Genomic DNA, 16,300 nt, shown 5'->3' with positions numbered 1-16,300 from the left:
CAGAAAGGCGTCCACTGCCCGGGTCACAGTCCACCGGTGATGTCAGAAAGGCGTCCACTGCCCGGGTCACAGTCCACCGGTCATGTCAGAAAGGCGTCCACTGCCCGGGTCACAGTCCACCGGTCATGTCAGAAAGGCGTTCACTGCCGGGTCACAGTCCACCAATTATGTCTGAAAGGCAGGCAGGCGCCAGTCACCTATGTGACTGCAGTGTGCAGCAAGGTCTAGGACCCCTGGCTTGCAAAAGCTCTTTACTGAGAGCCACGCCAAGGCCGAATGAGGCAGGAGGACACGTCGTGACCAACGCTGTCTGCCATGGCACAGCAGGACGCACAGATCCGCCACTCCTGAGCCAGAAGCAGAGGGTAACAGCACAGCAGGGCCCCTGGCAGCAGCGAGGGCAGCTGGCCCTGTGTGTCCCCTCCCCACACACTACCTCATGTGATAAAACTGACAGTGATATGATCAGACGAGCTGAAAAGGGAGATGCGGGATTGGAAAGATTTCCCAGAGGAAGCAGGCTAGTGAAGGAAGGAACCCTGCTGTCGGAAGGTGACCTACCCTCAGCTCCACCTCCTTGCCCAGCAGGTCGTACAGAGACGCGCCCTTGGCGGTGATCTCAGAAGCAAGCTGCCTGGCTGCTTTCAGATCCGCAATCTGGAAGAGAAACCAGCAACAGCAGAAATCGCATGACGGGGCTGCTAACAGGCAATCCACAAAGAACTGGCCTGCCCAAATCGATTCCGCCTTCTGTCGGACACGGGGCTACAGAACACGTTTTCACAGGACACGTTTGTAGGCCCCACAGAAAAGGGGTCCCCAGAACTCGGGCATGGGAAACAGTTATCTAAATATAAACAAGAGACCACTTCCAGGACACCTGGGTCTCCCCCAAAAAACAAACGTCAAGTCAAATTTCATTTGCAAAGAGGAGGAAGAGGAGGCTGGAAGTCGACATGCTTCTGATGTGGGCTGGGTCACAACAGGTACCCCAACCGTAGCAGGGTGACCAGAGGGAGGGGCAAGCAGAGGGACACATGTCTTTTGCACAACACTGACCCCTGATGTTTAACTTCCCCAGAATCTCCCCCTCGTCCCCTGCCTTAGATGTGACTTCATAGGGTTGTTGCAAGGCTCAAGTGAGTGAGCAAACATGAAGGACTCATGATAGGACCTGGAATACAAGCACGATGGATGATGGTGGGAACGACCATGAGGAGGAGAGGATGGAGATGATGAGGATGGAGACAGGATGAGAGCATGGAGAGGAGGCGGAGGCTGAGGGATGGAGGAGGTAGACCTAGCACTCAGCCCTTTGCACAGACTTCTTTCCCAGGATTTGTACATCACCCTCGTTCCCCCGCACGCGCTAAGTTCCCCCAAAGAGCCCAAACATAATCATTTCCTTGCTCTGCTCACTCCTGCTGTCTCAACAACTAATTCCCACCTTCTGTTCAAGGAACCCTGGTGGCACAGGGTTAAGAGCTCGCTTGGCTGCTAACCTAAAGGCCAGGAGTTCAAACCCACCAGCTGAAAAGACCTGATCAGCTGCTCCCGTGAAGACTGCAGCCTCAGAAACCCAGTGGGCAGTTCTACTCTGTCACATGGGTCTCTGTGAGTCAGAACTGACCCCATGGCAACGACGCCCCTCTCCACTCCTCACTGACTTCCTCCCTATCTCCTTAGTCCTCCCAGATGCTGCTCCCTCTAGTTTCTTTCAGACTCTCTCCATTTCAGCAAATGGCAGCATCATCCTTCCAGGGACCCAGATCAGAAACTTGAGAGCTGTGATGTCAAATGCAGTAACCACTAGCCACATGTGGCTGTTTAAAAATTCATTTGAAACGAGCTAAAATGTAAAACTCAGTTCCCTGGTCACGCTAACGACATGTGGCTAGTAGCTACCGTGTTGTGTAGTACAGACAGACGTGGCCACCATCACAGGAAATGCGGCTGGACAGCGCTGCCTTAGAATCATCTTTGCCTCTTCTCATTCCCTACCTCCTGAGTGCAGCTGAGTCCTGTTGTTGGTGGTAGCTGTGTGGACACTGAATTAGCAACCACTGAGCCACTGCTTCCGGGGGAATACAGGGCCAGGACCCTGCAAGCCTCTGGTCATGTTTCTGTCAACCAATCAGTACGTAACCTTGTCTCATCTGTGTTTCTGTTTAAAGACACCTTATTTAACATACTGTTGATTCATGTTGCTCAAGGCTGATCCAGCACACGCGCCTTCTCATAAGGCCACAGCCTTCTGCACTTAGAAACCCTTCCAGACTATGCCTGGAAGCCATTTTAAACAGAAATCACCAACAAAAAGCACAACCATGAGAAAACACACACTAAACAGACCGCAGACAGGACACCTGGTTGCAGTGTGAGGGCTGACACAGAAAGCAGCCCTGCTTGAGTTCAGCTGGGAGCATGCAGATAGGTCAGGAACGCAAGGGTTTCACTGCCCTGAGCGAGTCTATGAAACACCATAAAAACCCATGGGTACTAATTGTGGGGTTACAGTCAACCCTAGCAAATAGGTAAATTTGCAAATATAGAATCCGCAAGAGTGAGGACCAACGGTATATCCCAAACTCCAGCAGCTTCTCTCCACCTCTCCCACAACCACTCGGGTCAAAGTCACCGTCACCTCCCGCTTTATGACTGGTCTCCCTGCTGCCACCCTGCCCCGTCAGCCTGATCTCATCCCAGCCGCCAGTGTGATCCTTTAAACATGAAATTCAAATCATGTCACAGCTCAGCTCAAAACCCAACCATCTCAGAGTAAGGCCGGAGTCTCGGCTCCCCAGCCTACCTCCCCGCTCTCATCACAAGGCCCCCCCCTTTCCTCAAACGCACAGAGTGAATGCCTGTTGTGGGACACTCTTCCCCCTTCACCTGCACGGCTCACTCCTTCCCTCCTTCAGATCTCTGCTGATACCACCGTCTGAGCCACAAGGCCTTCCTGGTGAGATGCCGCCCAGCACGTTCTGTCCCCTACCTCACAACTCTCAGAGCCCCGGCCCCGCCTGACCCAGCACACCTTCTGCTTCTTTGTTAGCTGCCTCCCCCGCAGCTGAGCAACCTGAGCACAGGATCCCTGTCCTCTCCGCTGACACCTGTGTCCCCAGCACTTGGAACAGTGGCCGGCAAACAGCAGGCCTTCGGTGAATAGCTGCGTTCATTTACTGTGACTTCTGCTTTTATCCAAGCGCTGTTGAGCACAAAACTGACGAACTGCCCTCAGTCAAGGAATGCGGCCAGCAGTGCCGGCTACATCCCACTTGGAAGTTTGAGAAGCAAATGGCCAGTTTCCTCGCTGCAGGTCTGTCCTTCTCCTCACCTTCGAGCCGAGATCAAACTTGCACTTGCTGACGTCTCCCTCTCCTCCTTCCAAGCTCTCTGTCCCTTTGGCCTTCATCGCGCTGTAAAGGACAGATGTGATCTTCAGGAGCTCTTTAACCGCGTACCCATCTGCTTGATAAAGCTTCTTAGTATTGAGTTTTATATGGGCTTTGGTGGCCTATTGTCAGACCAAAAAAAAAAAAAGAAAAAGAAAGGTTAAGGCCATTTCCATTTCTATAGAGACCAAATCCCATGAAGGTACTCTGAGAATCTCTCTGCAACCATCGGGATATAATCTATAGTATTAAGAGCCAAACATTCCAGATGATTCATACGTTGCAAGTGGGAGTGGAAACCAGTAAAACCTTGATGAAGAGGGCCTTGGCGACCATCCTCAAAGTCACAGGTGCACGTGCCCTGGGACCCAGCCATTCCAAGCCTCGGGACATACTCCCCCACCAACCAGAGAATGCCTATGGTTATCCATGACAGCACTGCTTCAAAGAACAAAGGCTGGGAGCCTCCCTGCCCATCTGTACCCCATGATACAGATCAGGGCACCCATCCAGGCAATACTACTCAGGCCCAAGGGAGAACAGGCAAATTCACATGCATCGATTGACAAAGTTCTCTAAGAGACACTGTTACATGAAGACAAGAAAAGAGGATGCTAAACAGGGTACATTCTGCTACCTTCTGTGTAAATGGACGGCAACATCAGAACAGACATCTGCCTGTATCTGCACAAACCCAAAGACATTCAAAATAGTGGCTATTAGGAACAGAACAGGCAGAAAGAGTAGAAAGACATTATACTCTACAGTGTTTCATAATCTTCATTTTTTGATCATGGAAAATATCACCCGTTCAAAATAAAAAGATAAGTCAGTAGGCTTCTTAACAAATAGTGGAGGGAAAAAAAACCAACCACCTGTGTTGGTAAAATGGCTCCATAGAAACCTGGTAATGGAATGGTCCAGAACAAGTAGTTCAGTTTGAAAGCACCCTTCACCAGGACTCATCCCCTTCCCATGCACGGAATTTTACAACCCCACAAAAGAACCAAGAACTAACCATGAACTGGGCAATCGCCTTAATGAAGAAAACCCGGTCTTGTTCGGTCTCAACATCAGAAGGGATGTCTGTCTGCGGTTCGTACCTACCAGAGAAAGGACACCAGTCAATCGAGCAGCAAGTCCAGGAGAGAAAAGGGGCAGCTGTGAGGGCCAGTGGATCTGTAACACGAGGCTCCCGCGTCCCCAGGTGAGGCAGTAACACAGGGAGACCTTCATAGCAACACAAGATACTTACCAAATGTCCAAGGGAGCCAATCCCCACCCATGAACAGGCTGAACTATTTCAAAACTCAAATCAGGAGGTCAGCTTACAAAATCCAGTCGCTCTCAGACCTCAGAGTTTCATTCAAACCAACAGGACCATAACTGTGGCTGAGGGCCCCGGCCTGGAGATGAACTCTAGGGCTCAGTAGGCCACTGTCAGAAGCAAGTGAGAGGCTGAAGTCACTCTCGAGTTACTGGCAATCCACCAGGGATCAGCACACTGTGGCCCCTGGCCTGCTTTGGTGCAGCCTGTGAGCCAAGAACAGCGTGCACGTTTGTGAAGGGCTGAATAGAACAAAAACAATGCGAGAGAGGCCTTGGGCAGCCTGCAGAGCCCAAACTATTCACTAAATGGCCCACTGCAGAAAAAGTTTGCTGACCCCTGGCTGATAATACATTTTTCACACAAAGGACAGTCTAAATAAATGATTCCTAACTCAATTCGTGGGGCCAGGGAGGACGGAGAGCCTGGGTCAGTGCGCCACTGTCTGCTCCCCTGAGAACTCGTCTCCCCACCTGTGGCCTGCTCCAAATGCTGGTTTCTAGCAGGCTACAGGAGCTGGCAAACCCGAATCTTACTGCATGCTTCCTTTGGCTTTACAACAGTGCACCGTTCCTAGACAGCTAACAAATAAAGAAAGGCTGGCATTCATACTCAGGCCTGAATCAAGTGCCATTCTAACCTTTTCACAAGCCAGAGAAGCACTTCAGACACAAGTTCGAAATTGGGCGTGCGGAAATTCTCCATAGAAATGTGCCGGGGGTACCCCAAGGCTCTCATCATCTCCGTGAAATCTGTGCAAGGCAAAAGACAGTCCAGTCAACAATGCCTCAAGCAGCAACTTTCTTTCTGGATCCCCACCCATTTGCAATAGTAGGGACTAATTATCAACACTCTAAGAGTGAAAGGAAAAAGGACGTAAGATTTTATTTATTTATTTTCAAAAGATGATTCTTTTTATTGTGAGAAAAATATATGTAACAAAATACTTGCCATTTCAACCTTTTTTTTAATTAATTAATTAATTATTTCTCTCTCTTGCCCTTCCACCCTGGTAACCAACAAAGAAAGTTTCCTTCCATACATAAACCTTTCCTCATTACAATAATGAACTAATACAATATTTGTTGTTCTATAATTGACTTATTTCACTCAGCATAATTTCCTCCAACTTCATCCACCTTATGCAGTGTTTTGTAGATTGCACATTATTCTTTAGTGTTGCACAGTATTCCATTAAGAGGTAAGATTTTAAACACCTAATCCACTACCTACAAATCATTCACTTAAGTTCAATGGGAGAAGTAGTGGAAGGTATATATTAAAATGAGGTTCGGGGATTAGCTACGAATTTCTCTCTTTAATATCTCACATCTCTTTCATATCCCCTAGTGGAGTACTGGCCCTCTCGAAACTTCGATGGAGGAGAAACCTGTCTTGTACACTACATGGTCACCAAAACAATCAGAAAATAAAACAAACCCACTGCCATCAAGTGATCCCGACCCCAAGTAGCCTGAAATCCCACAGGAAATGACTCACACCAGGGGCCAGCAGCTGCATCAATAAAATGTGATGCTTTTCCTGGATGCTGACCTTGCAGGGGAAAAAAAAGTGATTTACAACCGCAGGGAATACTCGCTAGTGGGGAATGTTCAGGCTCCACTTCCTGGTGCCTCGAAGAGGTCCCTCAGATGACGCCACACTGGTATCACCTGCGACACCTCTGCAGGGAGAGCCAGTCAGCAAGACTACTTCAGAGTCAGGACATGACGGTGCATAAAAGCCAAGCGATTCTGAGTCCGTCAGCTGTTTGAGCCATCAGCTCTGGCCGGTTCCACCGGGTGACCTAAAGCACTTCACTTCACCCCTGTGCGCCTCAAATTATTGCACCCCAGGATTACACCACCTGTCACTGGGGGGCACAAACGGCAAAGCATCTGACCACTGGCCTGAAGGCTGGCGATCCGAACCCACCCAGCAGTGCTTCACAGAAGACGGGCCTTGTGACCTGCTTCTGAAAGCTCCGGGCCTTGAAAACCCTCTCATGGAGCAGTTCCACTCGGACACTCCTGGGGCTGCATGAGTCTCAAACAACTTGACGGCGACTAATACTACCACCACAGCACCCTCCAAGTGAGGATGTCAAGATCCTGGCTGTCATACACCTGGACAGAACAGCTGGCCCCCAAAGCACCAAACAAAACCAAACCAGCTGGCATGGAGTCCATGCCCACTCATGGTGACCCCATGTGGTACAGCGCAGAATGCAGTCTAGGGTTTTCAACAGCTGTGATCTTTCAGACGCAGACTGCCAAGACTTTATTCTGAGGCACCTGCAGGAAAGGTTCAAAGCACCAACTTTTGTGTTAGGAGGGGAGCACTGAACTATATGTGTCATCCAGGGACTCCATTCCCCAAAGCGGTAGCAACTAATGCTCTTATCGCCAAGGCCCTGCCTCCTAGCACAGTATTCAGGGTCCTACTTTCCCTACGCTCATGACTGGGGGACCCTTCTCCCCTGCTCCTCGGCAGCTGCTTCAGAAAGGATGCAGGCTGGGGAGTCAGACTGCTGTTGTCAGGTGCCGTCAAGCCAGTTTTGACTCCTGGCAACCTCACCTAGAACAGAACGAAACCCTGCCCGGCCTAGGCCACCCTCACAATCCTTGCTATGCCTGAGCCCACTGTTGCAGCCTCTGTGCCAACCATCTCCTTGAGGGTCTTCCCCTTCGTCACTGACCCTCTCCTTTACCTGATGGCCTTCTCCAGGGACTGGCCCTTCCTGATACACGACCAAAGTCCGGGAGAGGCACGCTCGCCATCCTTGCATCTGAGGAGTCAGACTAAATGAATTCAAATCCCAGTACCACCTCTTAGCATCTGTGTCACCAGACCTAGTTACTCGGCCTCTCTCTGTTTCCTCATCTCTAAATACAGGCCACACTGAGTCGTTGAAAAGAGTCTATGAAATAATACACTTATGCAGAACAGTACCTGGCAGCAGACCATAAAAACGCAAAAGAATATTCAAAACAAACCCACCACCGTGGAGTCAATTCCAACCCACAGCGCCCCTAGAGGACAGAGTGAAACTGCCCCACGGGGTCTCCCAGGTGTTAATCTTCATGGACCAGACCAGACTCACTGCCCTCCAGTTGGATCCGACTCATAGTGACCCCTCCTTGGGTTTGAAGGAAAACCCAAACCACACCAACTATGGTGGAGTTTAGTCTGACCTACAGCGCCCCTAGAGGACAGAGTGGAACTGCCCACAGGGTCTCCATGGCTGTCAGTCTTCAGGGCAGCAAAGCCCAAACCACACCCACTGCCTGGAGTCCATTCTGACCCACAGCGCCCCTAGAGGACCGAGTGGAACTGCCCACAGGGTCTCCAAGGCAGTCACTCTAGGCAAAGAAGCCTACTGCCTCTTCTTTCTCCCGCAGGGCAGCTGTTGGCTTCAAACCACCGACCTTTTGGTTAGCAGCCCAGTGCCTGAGCCACAGCGCCACCAGAGCTTAGAATGTTAGCTGTGATTAGCATCATAGCTCCGCCCCGCTTTGTTGTTGTTCACTTCTCTGAGCGCTGAGGTAACCCAGCTCAAAAACCACTTCCCCACTATCTCTGCCACTGCCTCCAGGTGACTATGTAAACACAAATTTATTAAAATCAGATAAAGTTAAAAACTCGGTTCCTCAGCCGTTCTACCACATTTTAAATGTTCAGTAGCTATATGTGCCCACTGCCAGGGACACAACTTGCCACCATCGCCGAAAGTTCTATTCAGTGGCGCCAGCGGGTCAGAACAGTCCCCGAGGCACGGAAACCTGACCGGGGTTGCTGGCAGCGAAGGGCCAGGCCAGAGGTAATACCGCGCGCCGCGGGGCTGAGGCACTCGCGGTAGCGCAGGGCTCCGACCGCGACTCACACACGGAACCAAGCGAGCCGGGCCGGAGCCCTGAAGCGGTCGAGGACCGCAAGGTACAAAGGGCTGCCTTACTGCGAAGGTCGCGGAAAGACATGGCGCCGCGCTCCTCTGGAGTCTCAGATCCCCGCTGCCAACCCCTCAGCATGCAGAGACTGAGTGCTCGACGGTCTCTATGGCAACCAACGGACGGCGCGCGGCTAGGGCCAAACAAGAACGGCATGCAAAGCAGCTAGGGCAGGGCGCATGCGCAGAAGGGCCAGCCAGGAAGGCGGGCTTGGGGACGCTGAAAGCCCAGGCCTAAGGATTTATGTACATTTGGCACTGGCTGGCATTATGTGCAGTCTGTTTCTGTGAACACTGACACCTTTGGAAACCCGATGGGCAACTCTACTCTGTCCTATAGGGCCGCTGAGTTGGAATCTGGTCAAGGGCAGTGGGTTTGGTTTTGAGTTTTGTCATTTATTCTTTACATACGTGTACAGAATGTACTACAGTCTCACGAAGCCTGAGTAAAATGACCTAGCCCAACGTCCATGGCTTCTAAGACTCCCAGTCGCAGACACAGAGCCCAGGCCGACCGGCACACGAGCGTTTGGGAGACCTGCATTCCGCGCACGCGCAACCGGCTCGGCCTCCCCACTGGCCGGAAATCGTTCCGGATCAGCGCGCGTCGCGGAGGTGGTTGTTATGGCAACGCGGGAGTTCTGTCTAGAGGGCAAGAGGAGGGGCCTTGGTTGAGGAGAGGGGACCGGCCTGCTATGAACCAGACGCCAAAGGGAGGTTCTATTTAAATGACACTCTGGAAGAGAAAAAACAATAGAGATATAAAACAGATCAGTGGTTGCTGAGGAGTTCTGGGGGTGACAAAACTGTTCTGTATCTTGATTAGGATGGTGGTTACTTGACAGGTGTTTATACAGACTCGTAGAACGCTAGCTCAGTGTTGAATAGAGATGCTGAGTGGACATTATCGTCTAATTCCTGATCTGAGCGGGGAAAGCATACAGCCTTTCACCATTAAGTGTGATTGTTGTTGTTGTTATGTGCCGTCAAGTCGGACCCGACTCATAGCGACCCCCTCCTTGGGTTTCCGAGGCAGTATCACTACGGAAGTAGATTGACCAACCTTCCTTCCGAGGAGTGGCTGGTGAGTTTGAACTGCCAGCCTTCTGGTTAGCAGTCAAGTGCCTTAGGCACTATGCTAGCAGAACTCCTCCCATTTTAGATAGTCAATGCTTAAATTGCCTGTCCCTATCAAATCAGTACTGTGAGGAGACAAACTTGTTCTTTGTTAAGTGTGATATTAGCCTTTTTTTAAATATGTAATTTATTTTTTATTTATAAATATTTATAACTCACATATCTTGAAATTCACCCTTTAAAGTGTACAGTTAAGTCGTTTTTAGTATGCTCGCAAAGTAGGAAACCAGCACTCGTTCAAAACCGAAATATTTTCGTTACCCTAGAAAGAAACCTTGTCCAGCTAGCAGCCACTCCCTATCCCTACTTTCCTCTAGCCCTTGGTAAGCACCACTTCCTGTCTGTGGATTTGAGTATTCTGCATATTTTATATGAATGGACACAGTATGTGGTCTTTTGAGTCTGGCTTCTCTCACCTAGTCGAGGTTTATCCATGTTATAGCATGTATACACCAGTACTTCACTCCTTTTTGTGACTAATATTCCATTGCAGGAGCTCTGGTGATGCAGTGGTTAACGCATTACGCTGCTAACCGAAAGTTCGGTGGTTTGAACCTACTAACAGCTCCACGGGAGAAAATGAGACAGTCCACTTCTATAAAGATTACAGCCTTGGAAACCCTTTGGGGCAGTCCTACTCTGTCCTCTAGGACACTAGACATTATGGAAAAGAAAAAACTATAGAGATAGAAAACATTTTGTATTTCTGAGTTGGAATCGATAGTGGGTTTTGGCTTGAGATTCAGTTGTCTGGATAGACCACACTTTACGTCTCCATTCATGAGTTGATGGACAGCTGGGTTGTTTCCGGTTTGGGGCTATTGTGACTAACGCTGCTATGAACATTTGTCTGCCAAGTTTTTTGTGTGGATAGGAGCTTTCATTTCTCTTGGGTGTACACCTACGAGTGGAATTGCTGGGCAACTCTGTGTTTAACTTTTGGGGCATCTGCCAGACTATTTTCCAAAGTGGCTGCACCATTTTGCATTCCCACCAGCAATGTCTGCGTTTTCCCCTCGGTTTTCATTCTCTCTGAATTATCTTGGCACTTGGGTTTTGCGTTAAGTGAGACTCATCTTCAGCAACTTCCTGTGCTTAAAACCAAAAACAAACACACTCACTTGTGCTATAGTGGTTTTTCCCGACGTTGCCTCTAGGTGGCGCCGTGACCCTTCTAATGCTGCACTCCGCCTCTGTGTGGGGTTTGAGCACTTCGGAGGGCCCCAGACTGCCGTCTTCTGCCAGGGCTCCCTTCACCCCAGCTGGAGAGGCCGAGCCCGGCCTCCATCCCCTCCGCTTTGCAATGTTGCTTTAGATGAGTTAGAATCGTCCTTGTCATTGTAGACGAAGCAACAGTTATTTAAAGGGCGCATGCTCACTAGTGCCAGGCTCCCAGCCAAATCATTCCCGGGCTTTGATCTTGTTGTTATCAGCTGCTGTTGAGTTCACTCCGACTCATGACGTGGAACTGCTCCCTAAGGTTTTGTATTTTTTCTGGAGCTGGACCCGTTTTGTTTTACGCTATGAGTCGGAAGCGACTCTGCGGCACCTAATAACAGTGGTTACCATACGTTGTTATTGGGCCCCTGCCAACCTCTACCAGGAGATCTGGTGCTGCAGTTGTTAAAGCACTCAGCTGCTAACCAACAGGGCAGCGGTTTGAACCAACCAGGTGCTCCGAATGGGAAAGATGAGGCAACTTCCATGAAGACTTGAAAAAAGAAAGCTCGCTGCCATCCAGTCAATTCCAACTCATAGCGACCCCCACTAGGTTTCCGAGGTGGTAAATGTTTATGGAAGTAGATTGCCCAGTCTTCCTTCCCTGGAGTGGTTGGTGGGTTTGAACCCGCAACCTTCTGGTTAGCAGTCAAGTGCCTTAGGCACTACACCACCAGAGCTCCTTGATGAAGATTCACAGCCTTGGAAACCCACTGGTGCAGTTCCACTTTGTCCTCTAGGGGCGCTGTGAGTCGGAATGGACTCCAGGCAGTGGGTGTGGTTTGAGCTTTGCTTCTGTGAAGATTGACAGCCTTGGAGACCCTGTGGGGCAGTTCCACTCTGTCCTCTAGGGGCGCTGTGGGTCAGAATGGACTCCACGGCAGTGGGTGTGGTTTGGGCTTTGCTTCTGTGAAGACTGACAGCCTTGGAAACCCTGTGGGGCAGTTCCACTCTGTCCTCTAGGGGCGCTGTGAGTTGGAATCTACTTGATGGAAGTGGATTTGGTTTGGGTTGGTCTTCATGCCTCTACAACCTCCTCCTACCACTCATTCCCTGCCAGGAACTCTGAGCTCCAGCACCATCCAACTAGCCCCAGGACTTCTCACCGGCATCCCTTAGCTTGTTCCCTTCTGTTTGCAGTGCCCTCCCAGAGCTGAACTCCCCTTCCCAAAGACTTAAATATTCTTGTAGCACTTAAAGGGATAAGTCAGAAGGAACACAGAGGAGGTTTTAACAGGTAAAGAAGGTCCAACTAATTTTCAGCAGTAGGCTGCTGTCTGACATTAGACAGTGTCATTAGCCAGTTTCCAGGATCAATAGGAAAAAGCCCCTTTCAGGGTAAGAATTTTCATTTCACCACTAGATCAGTCCATAAGGCCGTTGAGCAGAGTCTGATGGTTTAATTAAAGGTTCGCACGCATGCGCCAATCAGGTGCCTTCTGGCTTCTTTGGAGCACCCCCTGCCCACACTCCTGTTTGCCAGCATTGTGCTTTAGTGACCAGGGGCTGGGTGGAAAGTTGGTAAAAACCTTCAAGTTGCTGCAGTTGTCCACTTTGTCTTGAGTGCAAAACTCAGTGAGCCCGTGAGTGACTGTGACCCAAGTGGGTGGTTCGGTAGGCATCCAAGAAATGATGACTTCCAAGGCAGTAACTTTTCAGTAACACCTTTCTCTGTCCTTGAGAGAGCATCAAGGACGGGCAGCTGTATGGCTGCCCTTCTAAGAGACAGAGACATGAGGTGAGTGGAGAAGAACCCATTTCCAAAAGCAAGGGCCTGGGGGCGGCGCTGAGTGGGCTCTGGGCCGTGGCGCCCCATGTATATCCCACAGGGTTTCCAGTGGCTGGATTTTCATAAGTAACTGCCAGCCCTTTCTTCCACGGCCCCTCTGGCTGAACGCTAACCTCCAACCTTTGCATTACCAGCCAAGTGACTGGGACCTTTCGGAAACAGATTTCCAGGACTGTGTTCCGAGACGTCTCTGGGTGAGTTTGACTCACCAAACTTTCAACTAGTGGTCGAGTGCTTAACCGTTTCTTCCCCCAGGGGTTCCCCCTCCTTTACTTATGGGGTGTGTCATGGATTGAATTGTGTCCCCCTAAATAGTGATACTGCCTCGGAAACCCAAGGAGGGGTCACTATGAGTTGGAGACAACTGGATGGCATTTAACAACAACAACAACAACAACACAATATGAGTTAATTTGACAAGGCCATGATTCCCAGAAGTGTGTGCTGTTGCTATTATGTGCCGTGGAGTCAGACCCGGCTCATAGTGACCCCTCCTTGGGTTTCCAAGGTGGTATCACTACGGAAGTAGATTGCCCAACCTTCCTTCCGAGGAGTGGCTGGTGGGTTTGAACCTCCAGCCTTCTGGTTAGCAGTCAAGTGCCTTAGGCACTACGCCACCAGAGCTACCAGAAGTGTGTGGTTGTCCTGTTTTGTGATCTGATGTAATGATCCTCCATTCTCTGTGTTATAAATCCCAACCTCTATACATCAGTGAAGGAGCTCTGGTGGCACAGTGCCTAAGGCATTTGACTGCTCGGAAATCCAGTGGGGGCCACCATGAGTCAGAATCAACTCAATGGCAGTGAGTTTGGTTTGAGTCTGGTATGTGTTAGTGAGGCGGGATTAGGGTGGGGGGATCTTGAGTTACAGCCTTATAAGAGGGCATGATTCAGGTCACACCCTTGCTTGAGTCACACTTTTTACAAGTGACAAAAGGAGAAAGAAGGGAGCAGAGAGGGGCGGGACCTCAGTACCTCCCAGAAAGGAGATCTAAGAGTGGAGAGCATCCTTTGGACCCAACGTCCCTGTGCTGAGAACCGCCTAGACTCAGGGGAAGGTTGATGCCAAGACTCATGGAAATCTCCAAGGAATGCCAGGCCCACAGGTGTTGAAAGGAGACGAGGACCAACCCCCAGAGCTGACAGAGAGAAAGCATTCCCCTGGAGCAGGACTTCCAGCTCCTTAAACTGTGAGAGGCTTAGTTCCTGTTTGTTGCAGCCATCCACTTGTACTGTTTCCATCTGTAATAGCAGTGCTGGAGAACTAAGACACGCGGTAATGGGACAGGGACACCTGTAAGAATGGAAGCTGCCCCGGCTACGTGTTTTGTAAATTGTTAAACTTCCCCTCCTGATAGAAACTGGAAAATAATGGCATACACGTAAGTTGGAAATTAGGTTGTTTGAAAGCCTTTGTGACAACAATTGCAAAGAATAAGCAACTATGACAAACAAAACTGCTATTAGGAAAGTATGAAATCATTGCCAGATGGTTTACTGCAGAGTCTCGGGTGTGGGGTCAGCACCTGCTACCCTGGGGCGAGCAGATGCCTGGCCCCGTCCAAAGACAGAGGCACAAGGAAAACACAAATAAGGAAAACATGAAACCTGGGCACCTGACTCGGCAACTGTATGGCTTCCGCATTGTGTCCTCCGTAATTGCCGGCAGCCAACCGCAAAGTATTGGCAGTCCAGCTAGCGTGCTACACGCCCAGCCTCTGTGCCACTGTTCAGCCTCCTGTAGTGTTTTATTAAAGACTTGCCTTCCATAAACCACCTCTGTCTCTGTGAGCAATTCTTTCCTGCCAGAAGACAAGAGCCCACCTGTTGGGCCTCACAGGAAGGCCTGTGACAGTAATGCACGCTTAGAAAGGTGAGGGTCCCAGTCACCCAGACCCTACTGAGCAGGCTCAAAGCACTGACCCAGGCCACAGCAGGCCTGCTCCCCTAAACCATTTTCTGCCCACAGATGAGAAAACAGAGGTTCCAGGGGTCACCCTGGTGAACAGTTCTGCAGTGTGCCAGAGTTTAGTCTGTTTTGTAAGGCCTGCCCGAAGCCACAGGGATTAGGGACTTCCCTGGGGGGTCAGGCGCCTTTCTTGCCCTCCTCCTACCCTGACCCTCCTGTCCTCCTCCCAACCAGGGCTCCAGGAAGGCTGAGGGCTTCCCTGTGACGTCACAAGGGCTGGTTGCCATGGAGACTTGCAGATCTGCCCTTAGGCAGGGAGAGCCGGCCCACCGCTCAGGAGGGTGGCGGCTCCTCCTCCCCCAGCTGGCCCTCCATGGAAGCCCTGGTCTGTGCGTTCTCTGAACTGTGCATAAGAGAAGGTGCCGGGCTGCAGGGAGGAGAGGCAGGTGGAGAGATACTCTCCTGTCCCAACCTGGGCCCAAAGCCACCAGGGTGGCCGGAGGGCCCCGTGTGTGCTTGGGGGACGTGGATGGCCATGGTCCAGGCTGTGTGACTGTGGGATGGCCACTTCCTCTTGGGCCCACTGTGCAATTTCTGTACTGTGTCCAGAGTGCTTTATCTGGGTAGGGGGCAAAAGAGGGTGCAGAGAGGGCTTGGAGTCCACAAAGGGGTTCTGGGACCAAGGTCTTAACTTTCTTAGACAGTAGACCTCACCGTAGCCTGGGAGAGGGAATGAAAACAATGTATGTGTGTGAGAGGGGGTGTGTGGTGAGGGGTGTGTGCACGAGAAAGAGGGTATGTGTGAGAGGGTGTGGGCGTGAGAGCTAGAGGGGTATGCGTATGGGGGCGTGTGTGTGGAAGAGGGTGTGGGGGTGAGGGGTGTGTGTGTTAGAGGGTGTATGTGAGAGAGGGTGTGTGTGTGAGGGGTGTGTGTGTGAGAGAGAAAGAAGGTCTGGGAGGTGAGAGTGAAGGGGTGTGTGTGTGAGAGAGAGAGAGAGAGAGAGAGAGACTTGAGAGACTGAGCCCATTTGACAAACAGGTAAGCCAAGGCTCAGCAGGCTAGGGGCAGAGCCCACACATAAATTGGTCTTAGAGGCCTGTGTCCGTATTATCCCCCTTGCGGCTATGGCTGGCCAGCCGGCCACCACCCTCCTGTTCTCCCTTCCACAGATGCAGTGAGCTGGGCCCGGGGACGCCCCCGCCACCCCGACACGCCCCCCAACATCTACGAGGGGGGACTGGGGGCCCAGCAGCAGCAGTACCCCGGTGCCCAGGGGAGCAAGCCCAAGAACTTCCGGCTGCGCCACCTCCGGGACCTAGCTCTCTACCTGCCAGCCCACATGCAGCCCGCCGGCCAGTGTGAGGGTCACTGGCTGGGCCGGCTGCTGGCCGGGGAATGCCTCCCACAGCCCGAGGGCATGGCCTGGCCCCGGGACTGGCCACAGGGGACTCTAGGCCCAGGTAACAGACACTGCTCAGACCTTCTGGAAGTCCAGCTGCCCGGAGACAGCCTGGAAAATACAGGTGAGCTGTGTGGAGGTGCGGCTACGAGTGGAGCTGAGGTGGGGGCGGGGTTGGGG

General features: G+C 51.3%; 2 protein-coding genes across 2 annotated transcripts in view; one reads left to right on the top strand and one right to left on the bottom strand.

The window, feature by feature from the left end:
- CLUAP1 (clusterin associated protein 1) overlaps nucleotides 1–8,699 on the bottom strand; it is a 29,870-nt gene extending 21,171 nt beyond the window's left edge. Inside the window, exons 1-5 of the mRNA XM_007939573.1 lie at nucleotides 8,678–8,699; nucleotides 5,363–5,474; nucleotides 4,414–4,498; nucleotides 3,338–3,517; nucleotides 562–657 (exon numbers count right to left, since the gene is read on the bottom strand). Coding sequence (XP_007937764.1) covers nucleotides 562–657; nucleotides 3,338–3,517; nucleotides 4,414–4,498; nucleotides 5,363–5,474; nucleotides 8,678–8,699 — 495 coding nt within the window. The remainder of the gene's footprint in view (nucleotides 1–561; nucleotides 658–3,337; nucleotides 3,518–4,413; nucleotides 4,499–5,362; nucleotides 5,475–8,677) is intronic.
- A 6,388-nt stretch (nucleotides 8,700–15,087) lies between these two features.
- CUNH16orf90 (chromosome unknown C16orf90 homolog) overlaps nucleotides 15,088–16,300 on the top strand; it is a 2,234-nt gene continuing 1,021 nt past the window's right edge. Inside the window, exons 1-2 of the mRNA XM_042780799.1 lie at nucleotides 15,088–15,109; nucleotides 15,891–16,244. Of these exons, the coding sequence (XP_042636733.1) occupies nucleotides 15,094–15,109; nucleotides 15,891–16,244 (370 nt within the window). The 5' untranslated portion in view covers nucleotides 15,088–15,093. The remainder of the gene's footprint in view (nucleotides 15,110–15,890; nucleotides 16,245–16,300) is intronic.

Source organism: Orycteropus afer, unplaced genomic scaffold (genome assembly GCF_000298275.1).
Source record: "Orycteropus afer afer isolate SDZICR_OR568_19922 unplaced genomic scaffold, OryAfe1.0 scaffold00061, whole genome shotgun sequence".
NCBI lineage: Eukaryota > Metazoa > Chordata > Mammalia > Tubulidentata > Orycteropodidae > Orycteropus > Orycteropus afer.
This window is presented reverse-complemented; position numbering and strand designations above follow the sequence as displayed.